General features: G+C 43.1%; 1 protein-coding gene across 1 annotated transcript in view; it reads left to right on the top strand.

The window, feature by feature from the left end:
• LOC109519706 (protein kinase C-binding protein NELL1) overlaps positions 1 to 18,644 on the top strand; it is a 120,408-nt gene that overhangs the window by 12,731 nt on the left and 89,033 nt on the right. The window contains exons 3-4 of the mRNA XM_019876401.1: positions 7,199 to 7,349; positions 14,980 to 15,150. Coding sequence (XP_019731960.1) covers positions 7,199 to 7,349; positions 14,980 to 15,150 — 322 coding nt within the window. The remainder of the gene's footprint in view (positions 1 to 7,198; positions 7,350 to 14,979; positions 15,151 to 18,644) is intronic.

Raw genomic sequence — 18,644 nt, 5'->3', positions numbered from 1 at the left:
TCGCCCCCCCCCCCCCCCGCCATTTATCTCCATCCTCTTTATAACATTCCGGGCTGGAAAATGTTGCAGAGCCCTTGGAGTGATCAACAATGTGGCTGTTGTGAGTATGTGATGAAGGAGCCCGCCCATCAACATGATTGCATGATGATTAGCTCATTTGGAGATTGGTTGCTTTATTCGATATTTAATGACGTGGTGGTTTACAGCTCTCGAAGGATGAGAGCCTTTCCGGGCCTCATCCCGCCATTGCATATTTCAAGAATGCAGAGCATGGCTAATTGACATAAATGGGGACCCACAGCAACTCTGAGGAAGGTTGGTGAACTTGCTGGTTTGTTCTGAGCAGTCGGAGTGGGTTTCAGAAGGCAAATGAAATTTAGGGTCTCTTTGAGCTTGAAAAGATTTATTCCATTCATCAAATTTAGAAGGTAGCAGTTTGCAGTCGAGCTTTGTCAATCATTTTTTTTAAAAAATGGGGTGAAGAAAAGTGAGTAACATATCTCAGTTCAATTCTCAGTGGAAATGACTATTAAAAAAAACCACCGCCTCCCTCAAACAGCACCGATTAAAAGTGAACATTCCAGAGACGGGCAACTAGCAGCCCGCGGGCCTCATTCAGGCTGCATGCCTACTCGCGGCTCTCAATTAATTTTGGAAAGTGGAAATGTTGACCGCAGCTGCTCAATTTGAAGTTGTAATAGCAGTGTTCGGCATGAGATGACAGACATCAGCCAAAAGGAACAAAACTGTCAATCTCCCTCAGAACAGCGAGCAGGTCCTGGCCAGAAGCCATGACCAAATTAGCAGAGATGGGCATTCCATCACAAGGACAGAAGTGGGTTTTCGTCCGTCCCTTGAATCAATCTTCCTGAACCGGGTTAAGCATGTGGTGTCGGGAGGCAAAATAACAAAGCCAGAGTGTTGCCAAAAACTGTATTTTCTTCATAGGCTATTTCATCTCAACAGTATTTTTATTGCAACACTGCCACCTAGTGTAAAGTCAGAGGACAGAACAAAGTGCCTGCGGACACCCATTTCACAAACGATCAATCTAGCCGGTTAAGAAAGTTGGCTGTGTTGTATGTGTCTCGGTGCCAGCCCACCATGCTGATGGCTAGAATTTCAAAAAGTAACGTTTTTCTTATAATGTCGTAGTAACTATTTTTGTGTTGAATTACTGATGTTGAGTTGCTTATCACTACGACATTCAATATCTAACGAAACAGTGATGTCATGTTGCATGACTGTACGGCAAGTGAGAAAGGACATATTACATTATGATTGTTTAAGTTACTGTCATGACGGGTTTGGTAACAAGAAAATGCTTACAGTATCACTCTTATTGATTACAAATGAGAATTTCAAATCTTGGTAGTGATTTTAGCAAGCATCATGAAAGTTTGGCATCTTTGATTTGCTTTCGCGGGCCACATAAAATGAAGTGGCGGGCCAGATCTGGCCCCCGGGTCTTGAGTTTGATACCTGTGTCGTAGGAGGTGTGTGGTCCGATATGCGCTGATTAAAAATTGTGCCCCCTCCATCTTTTAAATTGCCCCTCCCTAGTTCAGAGCGTCTTCTTTGTTGGGTTTGTGGGGTGTTAGAAAAAAAATGATCGAATTTATTCTCATGTAATGCCACCTGAGCTACACTCCGTCTACTTTATTTTTAACAAACGACATACATAGACAAATGCGCACAACATAGTATATACGTAACAACATCAAGACAAAAAGGTTAAGAGACACAGTTTGCGTTCAAAGGGAGTAGGAGGAAGTAAAAACAACTCGACTTGCGTGTACCTCCGAGCGTTCGTCTACAAACAGATTCACCTCCGTAGAGAAGAAAATGTAGCCCGTTTCTTTCAGCGGTATCTTCTATTCCCGCCGCTGGGGTTTTGCATCAAGGATCTGCCTGATTGTTCTTTAAGTGACAGCCAGTGACTCTCTCTCGCAGACGAATGGCCTTAATTCTTCTCCCTTTTTTTGAGTCATCCAACAGCGCTTCGTCTGAAGATTGTTGAAAAAGAGTCGACGACATCGTCAGATGACGCCCTCTCGAGATCTTACCTCATTAGGTCTGTGACACGCAACATGACAAACTGATTACCGAGCAGAGAGCTGTTTTTTTTTTTCATGTTTACATACAGGTTGTTTACTTGCAAAGGGAAGGATCCTCAACCAAATCATCAATGTTTTATCAATTCAGAGTGATGAATTTTTCATCAGCCGGGAGATTCTTCAAATGTGAGCCATCTTAGGGGAGGCGTGCTGAGAGCTTGACAGTGGTTCGAGGCTTCTTGATATGCGCGCCTTCAAGTGCTGCTCTCTGTCTCTTTTGTTTTTGCATGAACAATGTTAACTTTCTTTGCCATTCTAAAAGCCTCGTTCGACATTTTTTGCCATTCTGCTGTATATTGTGCAGAAATAAACTCCATAGTTTTTTTTTTTGTTTTGTTTGGGGCTGCATCAAATATCTCCGCTGCCGTAGTCAACCTGACACGCCAACTGCGGTTGGCATTTTTATTTTTTATTTTTCCGAAATGGTTATTGTGCCTTTGTTCCTTACAGGAATTTAAAGCCACATTTACATCGCAGCTTCATTCACAACATTTTTCAATGCAAGTTCCATATGCTACCCTTCTTTCACATGACTTTTTTTAGTCCCACTCTGTAGTTTGTCTCTTCAGTTCCAGCTCCAACCCCGCTTTCAGCCCAAACTTTTAACTCTTTCCGGCAAATCCCCCATGAGCATCTGAAAAACAGGCTAGCTCCTTGGGGACAGTCTGCTGTGGACTAGATGCGTGGCTGACACGCTGGCTCAATTTGTGTGTGTGTGGACGTTCCCAAAATAAGAGAAGAAAGACCAAATGACATTTCAAAAAGAAGCATAAATGGTTTGGCGTAAATGCTCTTCAACTCTGGCACGGCACAGATGCCAGAGCGCGTGCTGTGAATGATCTGCAAAAATCTAGTCCACTGGCCCATCGTGCACAAATCTGTCATCTAAAAATAGACCAGAAAAAACAAACTTAGTTTCCCAGTGTATCAGTACACCACAACAGATTGTTTGTATTCATACGCTGGAGAATGATACTAGTGCTTAGTTTATTTAAAAATAAAATCCAATTTTGGAGTTTCAAGCACCCCCCCGCATTGCCTGCCTTCTTAGCTGCCGTTGGTTTCTCGGATCAGCTGTGTAATAAGTTGTTGATGCCCACATGCAGAGAGCTTTTTCAATTTGCTGTTTTCACGGTGCACAGTATAATTTATAAATGCCAGTTGAGGTGAACAAAGGTCAGGACGAGATTTGGAAAATCACAAAAAAAAACCCTCAGAGAAGATTGGTTACAGAAGCCAAAGGTCCACATCCACAATTTATTTTATTTTATTTTTTAAGAGCCTACTCGGGTGAGGTAATATGCCATTCGTCTCAAGAAATACTTGCACAAAGAAAGAACTTCAGTAAGGAGTCAAGTAGAAAAGCCGTACCCATCAAAACCTACACAAAAGTTATACGCGAGGAATATATGGTACAATGGTCGAAAGAGGATTGGATTCCAGTAGGCCACATATTCTGCAAAAAAGAAGAAACTTGACGGTAACACATTTTTTTTTTCTTTTCACCTACCATCAAGCATTAAATTAAACGACCAAGGAAATATTTTGTGATATGCCAATTCGGAAAATGTATCTGTGATCAAGCCGTTTTGACTTATGGAACGCTGTGATGTAACAGTGGGGAAAATGTATATGGTAATGCAATGTTTCTCCGCCTATGACTTGGTAACAAGGCTGGGTGAACATCTGCTTCTCTCAAGTAACCACTCCACCATCTCAAACACAACCGTTTACTAGAGCTGCGTTGAATTTAGGTGGACTCCCAAGTTAGCATGAGCGAACACATCTCGAGGAGTCAAAAAAAAAAAATACAACTGGTTCATGAAGCATCTTGAAGCTTCACTGCTTGCAACTCAGATCAACAAGTACCCAACTACAAGCTCCGCCCCTTCAGTCATCAAGTCAGACTTGGAAGTGGCGCAGCAGTAGTGTCGGTGAATGAGCAGTGGCTCATTTGCATGCGACACTCTTGTCCCCAGGCAGGGTCCAAACAGAGTGTGTACAATGAGCAAGTGTGTATAATTGTTGATTCCTCAAGTATTATGTTGAAAGGAATCATGCGACACTCTTGTCCCCAGGCAGGGTCCAAACAAGAGTGTGTACAATGAGCAAGTGTGTATAATTCTTGATTCCTCAAGTATTTTTTTAAAAAGTAGACATATTTATTGTGCATGTTTTCAGTTGTGTCAAAATCATGCATTATGTGTCTCCGTTAAAAGAGAACTTGTCTGCCAAGATGATTTTTGTATTTGTCTGCCTTTAATTGGCTATGACCGAGTTGCTGAAACCAAGAGTCTTGAGTCAGTCTGCTTGAGAGTCAGTCCCGGCCTCCTGCTTGCCTCGGGGCATTGCAGACATTTTTTTTTTTGGTGGGGAAAAAGCGACGATGCGGAAGGTCTCCCAAAACATGGATGGCGCTCCTCGGGCCTCGCCTGCGCTGCACCGCGGGAAAGTCTTCAGTTGCAGGCACTCAAAGTCAAAGTATCACTATACTAGTATTAAATTTGGTGTTGAGTTTCAGCATCCCTTCAAGGCAAACGCCCCAAACGAGGGCTCCCAGGGATGGTTGGGTAATTATTGTATCGCAAAGGTGGGAAAGGAAAGCTCAGTCCATCATATGTGGAAGGGTTCCTTGGCAAACTAGCATACGTCATCCACGGGATATTTCAAAGCAAGCCTGAGGCAGCCCCAAACTGAAAAATGATCATGACATATAGTTCTAAGCCTGCTCTTAAATGCAAAGAGAATGGATTCACAGGAGAGAAACTAAAAATCTGCACCTTTTTCTCTTTCTGTCTACTGGAAAGTATTTCGGAATCCACAAATGAACTCTTTACTTTGAGGCTGCCTGAATATTTAAAGCTATAAGTAAATAATGAGAAGAATGATTTCAATTTCCACCAGTTTGTCACCGAGGACCTAAAATTTGGAGTAGTGTAATGTTTCCTCTTTGTACTTTGCTGGCCAAAGAGGAAACATTACAAACAAAGGAACTGGTAGAGCAACTGGATACTTTCAAGAATCAATCCAGAATAAATAAGATTCTTTTGAAACATTTACAGTGTGTCACTGCTACAATTTTTTGATTAAAGTGGTTATTTGACAAATTACCTTTCACGCCTGTATTTAGTTTTTTTTATTTTATTTCTAGTTTTGCCTGTTTCGAGGAATGTTTTTGAATACACACATTTTGCACATTGCCCAATCATGCGTAATAATACATGAGAGCTAAAAATTGTTTTGCAAAATGATTTCACAAAGATGAATAATTTGACTTTCAATTAAGGAGTTTGTTGAAAAGTATTTTGTGTCTGACTAGTTTGTATGTCCTAATCATATATACAGCCAGTGAGTATATTGTGTGCAGTATCCGTTTAAGCACTGTAAACACAAGTCTCCAGGATGCAATATTAACCCCGAAGCATTTTCTTGTCAGATGTTCAGTGGAAAAATGACCGTTTCAAAACTTCCCCCGAGCACACTTTGTGACCTCAGAAAATAATCAGTAATTTTTTTTATTTATTTTTTTTTGGGCTGTGACACTTTGCAGAGGGCTCTTCATTTTCGGTCAGACAGAAGCTAACTACTTCCATGGCATTGAGCAAAGTCTTTCGGAGCAGTTAAAAGGCCATCTGTAAGATTTAGCCAAGCTGTGGGCAGACCAGCTCGACTTATGATTACAGTGATAAGTTGGAATTTAAAAGGGGCGGAAAAAAGTCCCCCCCCCCCGTGCTTTTCTTGTCTGCTGTGTCAATCTATCTGCTTGCCGTCACTGTTTCCGTCTGAGACTGTGATTTATTTTTTATTTTGGCCATGAGATGTGCATCGGTCTACAGCCGAGAGACTGTGTGGGTGTGGCGCTTAGCTTTTGCTTGGATTTCATGATCAGGATTATTTGAGGTTTCTCAAGGTCCTTTTTCCAATAGTTCCTTTTCCTTTTGCACCTTACTGATGGACGGTGTCAATAATTTAATGTCTGACTCCACTTGAAGACTTAAGACAGACATGGAAATTAAATGAGAGACAGATGTCTGCATTAAATACAGCAGTGCTTTTTTTTCTAATTGTCTAATTTAGCGAGGAACACAATTACGGTCATCAAGGAAAGGTTGTGAGAAGAGCCATGTTGCATGGTTTGGACATGATAGCGATCATCAGAAGACAGGAGCTGTATGTGGCGGAGACGAAGATAACTGAGCTTCTCTTTGAGAGTGATGAGGATGGGGAGGATCAGGAATAAGAAGTGAAGGCGTTTAAGGATGTGGTGAGGAAAGACTTGCAGATAGTTAGACCAGAAATTGTAGGGACTGCAAATAATGTATTGTGCTTGCTCGATCCGCATGAATTTTTTTCAATGATTTGAATGCACACATTTTGAAGCCTCACTGATGGCTTTTTGCAAACATTTGTTCAAAAATAATAACGACTAAAGTATCCATTTTGTTTTAATAAAAAAGCAAGAAAATATACAGGTATCTGTCAAGCAATGTAATCCTGTTATCAGTGTTGGACATAAGTGGTGCGCCGGTGCGCTTGAGGCCTGTAAATTGAATATAGTGTTCCGGTTAGTCTGTCACCGTGTTTTTGCAAGCTAAAAATATCAGGTCATCCCCAGTTCACAGTCAAGTCAACTGCCACGACTGATTCTGTAGACCAACTTCAAAAGAAAAGCTAAATTAAGTGTTGAAATACATGTACAGTATTACTCAAGGTAAGAGACAGAGCGCAGTTGGTGCTCGAGTGGTTGTCTTGGTGATTGATACATGGAAACTTTCACTAATTAACATAATTTAAGATACTTGAATTGCGCCATGTGGCGCAACACTTAGCGGCTAACGCTAACAATGAACTGAAAGTATGCTAGTGTGTTGCAACTCACTAGGTCATTAGGCTTGTCTTGTTGGCTGCCTATTGTGTACGCGTGTTTTATAATAATTAAAAGAAAAACAGTATCGTGCCAGATTGTGTACATACACGATTATGGTTGTGTTCCTTTGTTTCACTTTGTGAGATTTTATCTATCCTCGCAGATTGCGTGTGAGCGTACGAGCTCATGATTTGTCTACGTTTTTCTTCTTTAGATGTCGGAAGAGCCGTTCAAGCACCAGCACACATCGCAGAGAAAGTCATGCAGCTATTCAGGAGAAAAAGTGAATTCACCTTTTTGGCCTCCATCCAACAGAAGTCCTCAACGTCGGGTGTCATATTCTCCATCCATGAGTCAGAACACAGGTAATCCATCAGTAATCCTCTTCATTTTGTCCGCGGCTCCTTTCTGGCACAACTTTACGGCAACGGATTAGACTTCTCTCTTTGTAATAAATGCAATGAATTGTCATGCTCTAGTGGTTTGCAGGTGGCTGTTCTAGAGGTGTGCTGAGGACTGGTGTTGAAGATCACCTATTTTGGTGTCATTTTTTTATCAGTAGTTGATAGGGGGAAATTGAGTGGCCCGGGATAATGCAGCACTCGCTTGGCGCTGCCCGGGCCGAGCGATAAGCTTCTGTGTGTGTTGTGTCTGTAAGAGTCAAAATTCTAAACATGCTGATATTGCTTATCACAGGATGTTGCATAAACAGCCATGCAGTTCAGGAAATGGCCTTGCACCTGAACTTGTACAAGTACATGCGCGCAGATCAGCCTCAAAATGCTAATCTCCTCCAAGACCCGCCGCACCCCGAGCAACGCGGTCAAACCCAACGGAACAGTTGCAGTGTGTGCGCTTTGGGTCTGCTTCTAATTACGAGTGGATGGCTACTGCTGCAAATGTAACGGCAAGTCAAAAATGTCACGTTGGATCATAGGAGCTTTCAAAACAAAAAATATGCTTCAAGGTACTAAGTGCGATCTAGTTGGTTGCCATACCAAAACAGTATATATGGCGTGTATGGAGAGGTGTCTTGAAGAAGACTCAAACAGTTTTTGCCACATTTTGTCTTGAATTCAATGGACATTGTGCTGCTCATTTTGTGCCATGGTCACCAGAGAGCAGTAGAGTACATCCATCCATTTTCCGATCCGCTTTGTCCTCAAAAGAATCGCGGGGGGTCCTGGAGCCTATCCTAGCCCTCTTCAGGCAGTAGACGGGGGAACACCCTGAACCGGTCGCCAGCCAATCGCAGGGCACACAGAGACGAACAACCATCCGCGCTCACACTCACACCTAGGGACAATTTTTTGAGTCTTCAATCAGCCTGCCATGCATGATTTTGGAACATGGGTGGAAACCAGAGGACCCGGAGAAAACCCACGCAGGAATGGGGAGAACATGCAAACTCCACACACGAAGGCCGGAGCCGGGATCAAACCCACAACCTCCGCACTGTGAGGTCGACGCGCTAACCCACCGGGCCGCAAGTAGACTCTGTGGATATCTTGTAAATTAGACTGTCACAGCATCTCTATGTCGTCGTGAAACTATAGACTTGCAATCCACCTACTCTAGCCCACAAGTGTGTTCTTTTCGGGGTTTTTGTCAAAAGCACAGCACAGGAAACAGGAAAAGTACAATTGATTTCTATTCGCAGCCAATTAGACCTATTGTGATCTGAATACAAGCTAATTCGGGCGAGATTATTGGAACATGGTACTCATGTAAACAATGACTTGCATGGTCACAGATGAGTGATGAAAAGACACTCAAAACACACAGATACGCTACCTCGATTCGTCATCGGTCTATGGTTGTAATGACAGCACGGTGGAGGTACGGTTGCCGCTACGACATGCATAACCTTTCATGCCGCCATGCTAGCTAGCAGCAGGCTGGGACTGTTTTGATAAAAGCCGTTGCGAGTCGGACTTCAATACCGCATGTGGACACTAATTGCAGTCAGGGAGATGGACAGAACCTCCAATGACTCGGTGCTGACTTATGTTCCTCTGTGAACCTGTGAATCCTCTCCGAAGGCCCAATTAGAGCCTTAGTTCAGAGCTGTCATTCGACTACTTAATAATAGACAGCTAGCTCGATCATGTCGGCTGTGCCGTAATTCTCTCTGTCGCCTTGCTCTTCATATTTCTCACTGTACGGTCCAAGCATCCTCTTTTCCATCCCGCCTCCTCTGCCGGGCTCAGCTACAAGGAAATGGAAATTTTCACTCATCCTTCACCCTGTTCATCCTCAAAGTGACAACAGCGTTTTGAATGCGAGCGTTTCACAGTCCCCGCTGCAAAATCATAACGGCCTTTCTTCCGCTTCTTTGTGCTGCTTTTTTGAGGCTGAATACTACAAACCGAAATCTTTTCTGTCCAGTCAGCACTTCTCCTCAGTCGCCCCTGTAAAAACACTTCTTGTCACTGATTGTGGCAATAGCTCTGTGAGAATCAAATTCAAAGCTTAGTTTCTCCACTGCTCGGGACACAAAAGATGCACAGCGAGTCTCTCTGTTGAAGTGGTCAGCACTCGTCATTCTCAAGGTCCGCGAGCCTCTCCCATTCATCGGTTCTTTGGCGTAAGGGGCCGCGTGTTAAGGATGAGTCACATGAAGGTGAGCTTGACAGAAGTGTCGAATAACACTGCTGTAATACCTGTCGACTTTAGTTAACAACACAGGAAGCTTACCGGAGTGCCGGAGCGGAAGATAAATACTGACAGAAAACTTCTGTTCGCGGTGATTAGTTGCCAGTGTGGGATAAGCACTGATGCCGTTTAAAATAAAGGCCTTGCAATTCAGAAGTATGTCCAATGTCATGAATGCGTTCATGCTAAGGCGCAGATTGTTGACACGATTGTCGCATTGCGACATTTCAAATAAATATGCGCTCAAAATATGAAGTTGTCGGCTTTTCGTGAATTCAAACAAACTGAGGGCGAACGGTGTTTGTCTTGACCGCCTGGCATGTTTGCGAAATAAAGCGACTGAAAGACCTTTTAGCACTGAATGCAGATACATGTAAGTGGGCTTTATCGACCTCAGAAAAATAAACATTCTTATCAACATGAATTCAGATGTTTTGCAACAGAGACACATCCGGGAAAGTTCACTGTTTTGTAGGCTAGCTGGTGATTAGCTTGTAGCATTTTGAAGACCGATTTAATGCGCTGTACTTGGCAATACCTGTACTCATTCAAATTTGGTAGATGTTTTCCTCTTTTCTTTTCTGTGGTGGGCCCAGTTTTTTTTTTTTTTTTTTTTGGTGTCTCTACAGGGGTTTGAAAGCGACACAGCCATTGGCACACAGAGTGGTGAAAAGATTTTCTCTGGTGTTTTGTTCTCAGGTGCAGAACATCTCTACCGTTCTCAGCGTTGATGCCTGACATTTAATGTTTATCCTGTAGCTCAGACCTTCGTTTTCTTTTCATGTGTCAAAACGCCTGCTTGACGACAGGAAGAGCCCCTCAAACCTATGTGAGGGAAGCCGCTGTTCGCTCGAGTAGCTCCAAATCTCCTTGATTCCGCCTCTTTTGAAAAAATTCATTTTCTGAATGGTAACATAACATACATTTCCTTTATTTTATTTTTTCTGTTTCACTGTTATACTGTGGGCGGCACGATGGGTGACTGGTTAGCACGTCCGCCTCACAGTGCAGAGGTGCAGGGTTCGATTCCGGCTCCGGCTTTCCTGTGTGGAGTTTGCATGCTCTCCCCGTGCCTACGCGGGTTTTGCCCGGGTACTCCGGTTTCTTCCCACAGTCCAAAAACATGCATAGCAGGCTAATGGAACACTCTAAATTGCCCCTCGGTGTGATTGTGAGCGCGAATGCCCCCCGACTGGCTGGCAACCAGTTCAGGGTGTACCTCGCCTACTACCCGAAGTCAGCTGGGACAGGCTCCAGCACTCTTGTGACCCTTGTGAGGATAAGCGGTTCAGATAATGGATGGATGGATGGATGTTGTACTGTACATATTTTTTACATTCATATAACAGGTTCAGATAATAAAATAATAATCATAATAAACAACCGTATGAACGCATACTAAGGTGGATTTTCCTGTGCACCACTTTGCAACACGTCATCGCAAACTGAAAATGGGAATCACGTTCTCTTCATCAGACTGAACTAATCAATATCGTTATGGTCTTTGTTGACAGATCAGTCTTCATTGCAGGAATGTGATCAGGATATCTGCTTGGTCCAGAAATCGACAGACCAGTTCTCAGATAGGCGTCTGTGCTCCATCGCCATCGCGTTTTCTAGTTGAGTGTCTCTCTCTTCATTGACAAGTCCCCTCCCCTCTGAACGGATAATTGGCTGTCACCTGCCCTACATAAAGCAGAAACGTGACACCGGGGTTGAAGGGAAAGGGCATTGCTGATACACAGCCCTCCCAACAATCACAGAAATCCAAACTTTTGCCTGAGAAATGAGGTGCCTCCATTTTGTTGAAGAACACTTGCTCGCGCCAAAGCTATATAAATAAAGCTGTATTGTAATCCTTTACCATACCGTCATCTATTGGATGCATAATGCAACTCCAGCCACTATTGTAGCTTCTATTCTATGCGCCTTATAATGAGGTATGCCTCGTATATGAAAACAGGTTTAAAATAGGCCATTCATTAAAGATGCGCCTTATACGCTGAAGTGCCTTATAGTGTGGAAAATATGGTATTTATTTTTTTTTTTTCCACAATACCGCAACAATAAAAGGTAGCATCGCCTTAACACCGTGAATATATCGTACTGTGAGATGGAGGCTTAAAGTGGGCCGATACTGTATCATGATGTCCACATACATTTTGGCGACAACCGCAGTTTTCAGACATTATAAGCAACGTAGTTGAGCATTTTAAAATATACCAATCGTCCCCGGTTCTTTGGCTGACGTCACACCAAGACATCACTGATATTATTGAAGATGCTTGCCAATGTACTTTTCCAGAGCAAAAATTACATAAAGTGAGTTTTTTTTTTTTTTAGTAAAATAATAGAGCATCTTGAGGCCATAAGTACTTTAACCCTTTCATGTGCCCTGTAACCATGATAACATGATAAGCTCTCCACTATAGTAACCGCTGTCCCTGAAAAGGTTAAATAAGATCCCTATGTCAGTACACAAAATGACACATTTGTTTGTTATTGACTATTAGTCAAAATAAAATGAGAAAAATGTGATATTCACTGAGGTAAACAAGCACAAATTTGAGGATTGCTTCTTTTTTTGTTGTTTGTTTTTTTTTTTTTGTTTTCAAAAAGTTACATGAAACATTTCTTTACTATCACAGTTGACAAAATGGGCTTCCATAAAAATGTTTCTGTGCATTGCGGAATGCTTATTTCCTCAAGTCAAGTGCAGGTTGTGTACATGCTATCCATTGAAACACCCGACTCTTAAAATCTCAATAGACTTTTTGTTTGTATCCAGTGCAGTGCAGAGACACTTCAAGAGATTTCCTTTTGTTTTTTTTCATTGTGTGGCAGGCCATGTTTATTACAACTCGCCAGTAGATTATTCCCCCTCATTAAATATTCCCTATTACAACAGCTCCGACTAAATGTTCTATAAAACAAACGCCGGCTGTGAAGTGGAGTTAATGGCTTTGGTGATTATTTCATGAGTCGAATCAAGATAAAGGTGTGTCTGCCCACTCGGCGAATCCAGTGAAGCCTCGCTAAACTTTGACGAGGCTTCCATCAAGCGAGGAGAGGAGGCTGGCGAGCTTTTATGATGGCTTTACTCTTCACTCAATGCAAATGAATCTTCTCTGGCTGACAAGTATCATTGATGGCGACGAGCTGTCAGGTCAGTGGCGGGCGGAGCCACGCGGTGATGTATTCATTTCATTTCGGGGTGATGACACGGTGCTTGATGACGCGGCGCTCGAGCTGGCCCGCCGTGACTTTTATTTCCATCGCCTTTATCTGTGATGCGCAAATACACACGCGTTGGTGCTGTTGGAACGCTATCCCTGCGCCATGCGGGGGGCAATACGACTTTTTCTTACACATAAAGCACTTCTTTTTGACATTTAATTTACTTTGCTTTGATCTAACGTAAATACAGTGTTCATGTGATCTAATTATGAGCCTGGCCGGAGTGGGTGGCTGATGGGCCACCATTAGCCGTGTCACAAGGGTTGATCTTCTTGATTATACGTGATGAGCTAGGCCTCCTCCATTTCTTTCTTTTTTTTTTCTTTATCCCAGTGAATTGATTGATCGCGGCTCAGAGAAAGGCACACATTCATGCGCTGCATTTCAAAAGTATGTTTGTTTGTTTCTCCGTATTTGATGAAAACTGAGAGCCTGAAAGCAGAGCCCAACCTTTGACATTTGAATTTATTCATATCGAGCCGACTTGGATAAAACTCGTTCCAAGTTCACTATCGGGAAGATGATCGTGTCTTATATTTATTGGTGTTGTCTGCATCGGGGGACTGTTGACTTTTTCTCAGTTTCATTCAATTTTTCCCAACAGGAAAAGGCATCAGTCTACTGCAGCGTAGCCCACATTGATATTCACTGGGAAGGATACACTCTCCCGCGTCATTAATATACATGATACACTTGAGCTTTTGCGATTGAATGGGCTTGATTCCAATGCCTTTGTGCGTGGGTTCTCGCGTACGTCAGCATATCGGAATTGGCGAGGGGGCTGCTAACTTTGGGCAATGTTTTGTACGTTAGAAATCATTTTTCAGTGGTTCTGTCGTTTAACATGTCCGCGATGTGCCAAAGGTCCCACTGTTCAGGTCACCTGCTGCCACGGGGAGGCTAAAATGCCAAGACTCGTTGCCTGCAGCTCTGAAGCGGCTGCTGCGGCTGGCTGACTCCTAATTCAGCTTGGCTCATGAGGCTGCACACAATGCAAGAATACAGGTCAAGTGCCTGAAGTTACAAAATAAAAATGGGAATAGCAGCTAAGAGAGTGAAGGGAATATATTTTTATTTGTTGATTTTACAGTTATCTTTTCATGCCATGCTCCTGTTACAGTTTAACTCAAGGCTACAGTTTGGGCAGGAAATCCTAGACAAGAGCTGAAGGGAAAATATTGTGCCCGTAGTTTAGTCTGGGAAAGAACAGCACAGATTTTTTTCCTTTCAGTTCATTTTATCCTTGATGTCGCTCGAAAAAAAGAATTACTGGGATTTCTACATAAATTATGTTCTTCTACAAAATGTCTTGGTAAACTTCGGAATTCATTTCTCCTTTGATAGCAATCTGTCCAGGCCCTGAGTTAGCAAAACAGCCCCAAACCATGATGCCCCTCCACCATACTTCACAACAACGATGAGGTTTTGATGTTGGTGTGCTGTGCCTTTTTTCCTCCTTCCTAACGACTCAACTTTGGTTTCAACTTTCTACACAATATTTTGCCAGTATTGCTGTGGGACATCCAGGTGATCTTTTGCAAGCTCCAAATTTGCAGCAATTTTTTTTTTCTGGACAGCAGTGGCTTCCTCCGTGGTGTCCACCCATGAACTCCTCTCTTGTTCAGTATTTTGTGTAGATTCGTCCATTGAGATATTGGCATGTGACAGAGATTTTTGTTGAGAATGTTGTTGCATTTTTACACACTTGGACAAAAGTGGTGGTACCCTTTCAATGAAAGAAAGAAAATGGTCTCCAGGAAAAAGATGGACATGTTAAACTAAATTGTGTCCTGTAGCCAGCGCAACAGGTGTCTTCAAACTTGAGTCAGCAAAGGTGCACTGTCCTTTTTTTTTGGCATCACTGGAAAGGCGTGCACCACAATAAACATGGCCCAGAGAAAGCTACGATGAGAACTTTCTCAACAGATGAGAAAGAAAACTATAAATAAGCAGGTTAAAACGAATAAGATTCTCCAAACTGTTTGTACGAGTCTTAATTCATGAAGCTGCGCAATTTCTTCAGGAGTATGTTTTCATTCCTCCGAGCTGAACACCCAGCCTCGGAAACAATGTTTGACTTTGACCCTCTCCCCTCACCTTTAGCTACTTTGAATTGGAGAGCAGCGGCGTTCGAGAGGAGATCCGCTACCACTATCGCTTCAAGGGCAAGCCCCGCACCGAGTCCTTCCCCTACCGTCTCGCTGATGGCCAGTGGCACAAAATTGCCCTCACTATAAGCTCCTCCCACCTACTGCTGCACGTCGATTGTAACAGGTACCGCACACACAGCACACACCTTGGTAACTGCGCCAACACAAAGCCATTTTTGCTGCTGCCACTTTTTGATAGGGCACACGAGTTGTGGCTAATATCAGCCCAGCGTTTGACTGCTGCTGCCTCTAACATGACAGGTTGTTAACTGTTGGCTGTAGAAATACCCAAGAACATATTAACAACCAATCACACACGCACGCACACACACACACACCACGCACACACACACACACACACACACACACACACACACACACACACACACACACACACGTATCACTAGAATAGAAATGCTACTTCATAATCCCGCTCGGAGGTGGTTCACCCAGAATCCACGTTCCATAATAAAGTGGAAGTTAACAATGATATAATCGCTCATCGATTGGGCGGTCAAGGCCCTTTTCTGCAAGAGCTCTCCGTGGGAGCCGATCTATAATCATGCTCTTCAGAGGTGATGATCCCTCTCAGTCGTCCCCCTCAGCCCCCCCCAAGAGTCAGGGAGGCATCGCTTGTTGCTTGTGCACTCGTTGCAAGACAGCCACTCAGCGGCGCAAATTTGAGAAGTGCGAATGCCTCTGTCATCCATCCAGGATGAAAAGTCGTACGATTCACAGGGGGTTGTGTTGTCGTATTGATTTTTTTTTTTTTCCCAGCCGCCTCTTACTCCCATCAAGCCAGAGCTCTGTCGATTAATTATAGCTGCAATTTCTGCTTGCCGTCTCTATTCAGAAGATAAAAGCCGGCAGGAGGGGGCCGTGAAGAAGAACAGATGAAAACATGACTGTTCAAAGTCGTCTTCAGACTTTTCTGCTCATGTGCTGTTGTTGGGCGGCACAGGTGACAAGGGGTCCAGAAATAAAATACAAATCCACATATCTAACTCTCACACAGACCACAGCGCCCTCCCACCATGAGTACGCTAGTAGTAAATCACGTGCTTGTGCGCCTGCTAGATCCAAGTGTAGGCTCGCTACTTTGTTATTATTTTTGTTTCCTCCTGCTAACACGGTCATACCTCTCCAGCAACTACTCACAGAACTCACAAAACATGGTATCAGGACTGGTTTTGCAATCTACTCATTAAGTGATACATCGAAATAGGAATGTAAATTGCGCACATTCAAATAAAATAATTCGCATGGATCAATACTCAAAAACTACACTCTCCTTTGTTGAAATGACCACAGCATTTGACTCTATTACCTTCCACCGAAAAATTTTTTCTGTTTTAATGCTTTGATGGTGCCCAAAAAGTGAACCTCATGGGAACGTCGCACCTTCCAACGTGGCCGCCACGTAACGTCGTCGCAGGCTGGACTCCTGCCGCGCGCTGCCCTATCCAGACTTCGTCTCCTGATAATCACAATCAAGCACACATGTCAGGCCTTTACTGAGTGCCTCTGTCGGTACCTAAAACCCTCAACAAATGTTCAGACAACACATTGTTGACTTTTGCATGGTAGTGTGAATCAATGAGTGGAAATTGCCATGGTTACCGAGCCCCTGCACAGGAACAGTAGAAGACAGAAAAATTGTCCGCATTCTCTGCTCTGACCCGTTGTTCCTAATCTGCATTTCACCATGACCCAGCAGCAGGTGACGCCGATTGCTGGCAAATCACTTTTTAAAACAGCAATCACAGTGCGCCAAATTATCACCTCAGCACTTTAGTCTAACGTGACCCTGAGGGAAGTGGTGACGAATGCTAGGTTCGGACCTTCCGTGCTTATGATTGCGAGGGTGACTCCACTAGGGTTGCTTCAGGCGGAGAAGATAAGGTGCTCCTCTTTCTCCTCAAACAGAAAAGAAAGTGAGTATTCCGTGATCAGAACTATTCTGAGTACCGGTACTCATTTTTCTTGTATTTTAACTGCACTATTTCCAAATATCATTCCCGATGTCATGGTAAAAAAACCTGACAGATTTATTTATTTATTTTTTTGCTATGGAATTTTTGTGTCCTCTACTCATCAACGTGTGTCCCTGTGTTGCTTCCCTGTCAACACCAGATTCCACTCTGTCATTTTAACAAAAACAAGCCTCTGGTGCCTCCATTCCATCATGTGCCATACATGGGTTTCCACTTAGAAAGTCGTACCAGACTTGTCGTCCCTGTGGCTTACTCCATTTTAATAGACGGTACCGCTCAGACGTCAACATTGTTAGTCATCATGCCCAAAGATCTTAAATATTAACACAGGTAAGCAAGATCAGATTGATACCTTGTGACCACAGACAGTGTCAGCACTTACTGTATTTACTGTATGTATCTAATGTGTACACCAAACAGGACAGAGAAAAGGCGTATCCCTCTCTCTCTCTCTCTCTCTCTCTCTCTCTCTCTCTCTCTCTCTCTCTCTCTCTCTCTCTCTCTCTCTCTCTCTCTCTCTCGCTCTCTATTTATTGATAAGTGTTTATCTGTCTATTTATCTCAATAGCTAGCTAAATAGCTAGCTGGCTAGTGCACTCTATCTAGCTATCTAGCTAGCTAGCCATCTTCATTGTCTGAACATTTCAGTGTGGCCCCACATTTGTTCAATGGACACCATCACTGCTGGTAACAAGTCCGAAAGCAGCCACAGCAATGTGAGAAACACATTCAATGTGATTTATTATTTTTATTTTTTTTTGTAGCTCTTTAACTGAAAATTAATACAGAAACAAGATATTTGATCAACACTTTCAATGGAGAGTAATAGATAACTGCAGTTAGTTCTGGCTCATTCAGTTTTTGCTCATTTAATGAAGTGTCTCATTTGCTTCAATTTTATTCATCATCGACACTGAACCTCCACTTCCAATTTCGAAATTCTTATGCTAACTCCTGGTGTGGTAACCGACTTGTAGTAGCAACTTCAAAAGTGCTGTACATAAGCAAAATGATTTGCCGTTTTACCTGAAATACGGTGTCTCTTCACGAGATGTTTTATGTATGGGTATGGAAAGTCGTCTCGCAATATGCTTGAAAATGAATACATCCGTCTTGCTCAGGAAGAGCAGCCATATACAAATGAACTGATAAACAACGCATTTATTGGATTGTAGCGCTTTGCTGTAGGCCTTTTTCATCACGCAAACACATTTGTGTGACGTTACCTCCAAAAGTGTTATTACGGAGCGCGGGCAAGGTCAGGCATTCACAGGACTCGATTGCATTATGCAAATATGTCTCCATATTCTCGAAAGCGAATGACTGGCATACACCCAATATATTCACATACATCCTTGTCACTCAGAGTCAAATTTTTGTTTTGGGATAGCTAATCATCGTAATGAAATAAGCCGTGCCTGTCACTTACAACCTTGTGTCCGTCCTCTACTTACAGAAGGTCAAATTATGTGCACACTGGCTCGTGTTTCCCAAAGGGCCTCAGCTGTTGGGCTCATTACTGCTGAGTTCCTGATGCCAGCTCCTTCTCAGCTCCTGCGAAGCCTTTTACTTGGCACCCAGTTTAGACAATGCTCTGCTAAAAGTGTGATAAAAGCCACCCTCA

Source organism: Hippocampus comes, unplaced genomic scaffold, assembly GCF_001891065.2.
Source record: "Hippocampus comes isolate QL1 unplaced genomic scaffold, H_comes_QL1_v1.1 scaffold150, whole genome shotgun sequence".
Taxonomy (NCBI): domain Eukaryota; kingdom Metazoa; phylum Chordata; class Actinopteri; order Syngnathiformes; family Syngnathidae; genus Hippocampus; species Hippocampus comes.
This window is presented reverse-complemented; position numbering and strand designations above follow the sequence as displayed.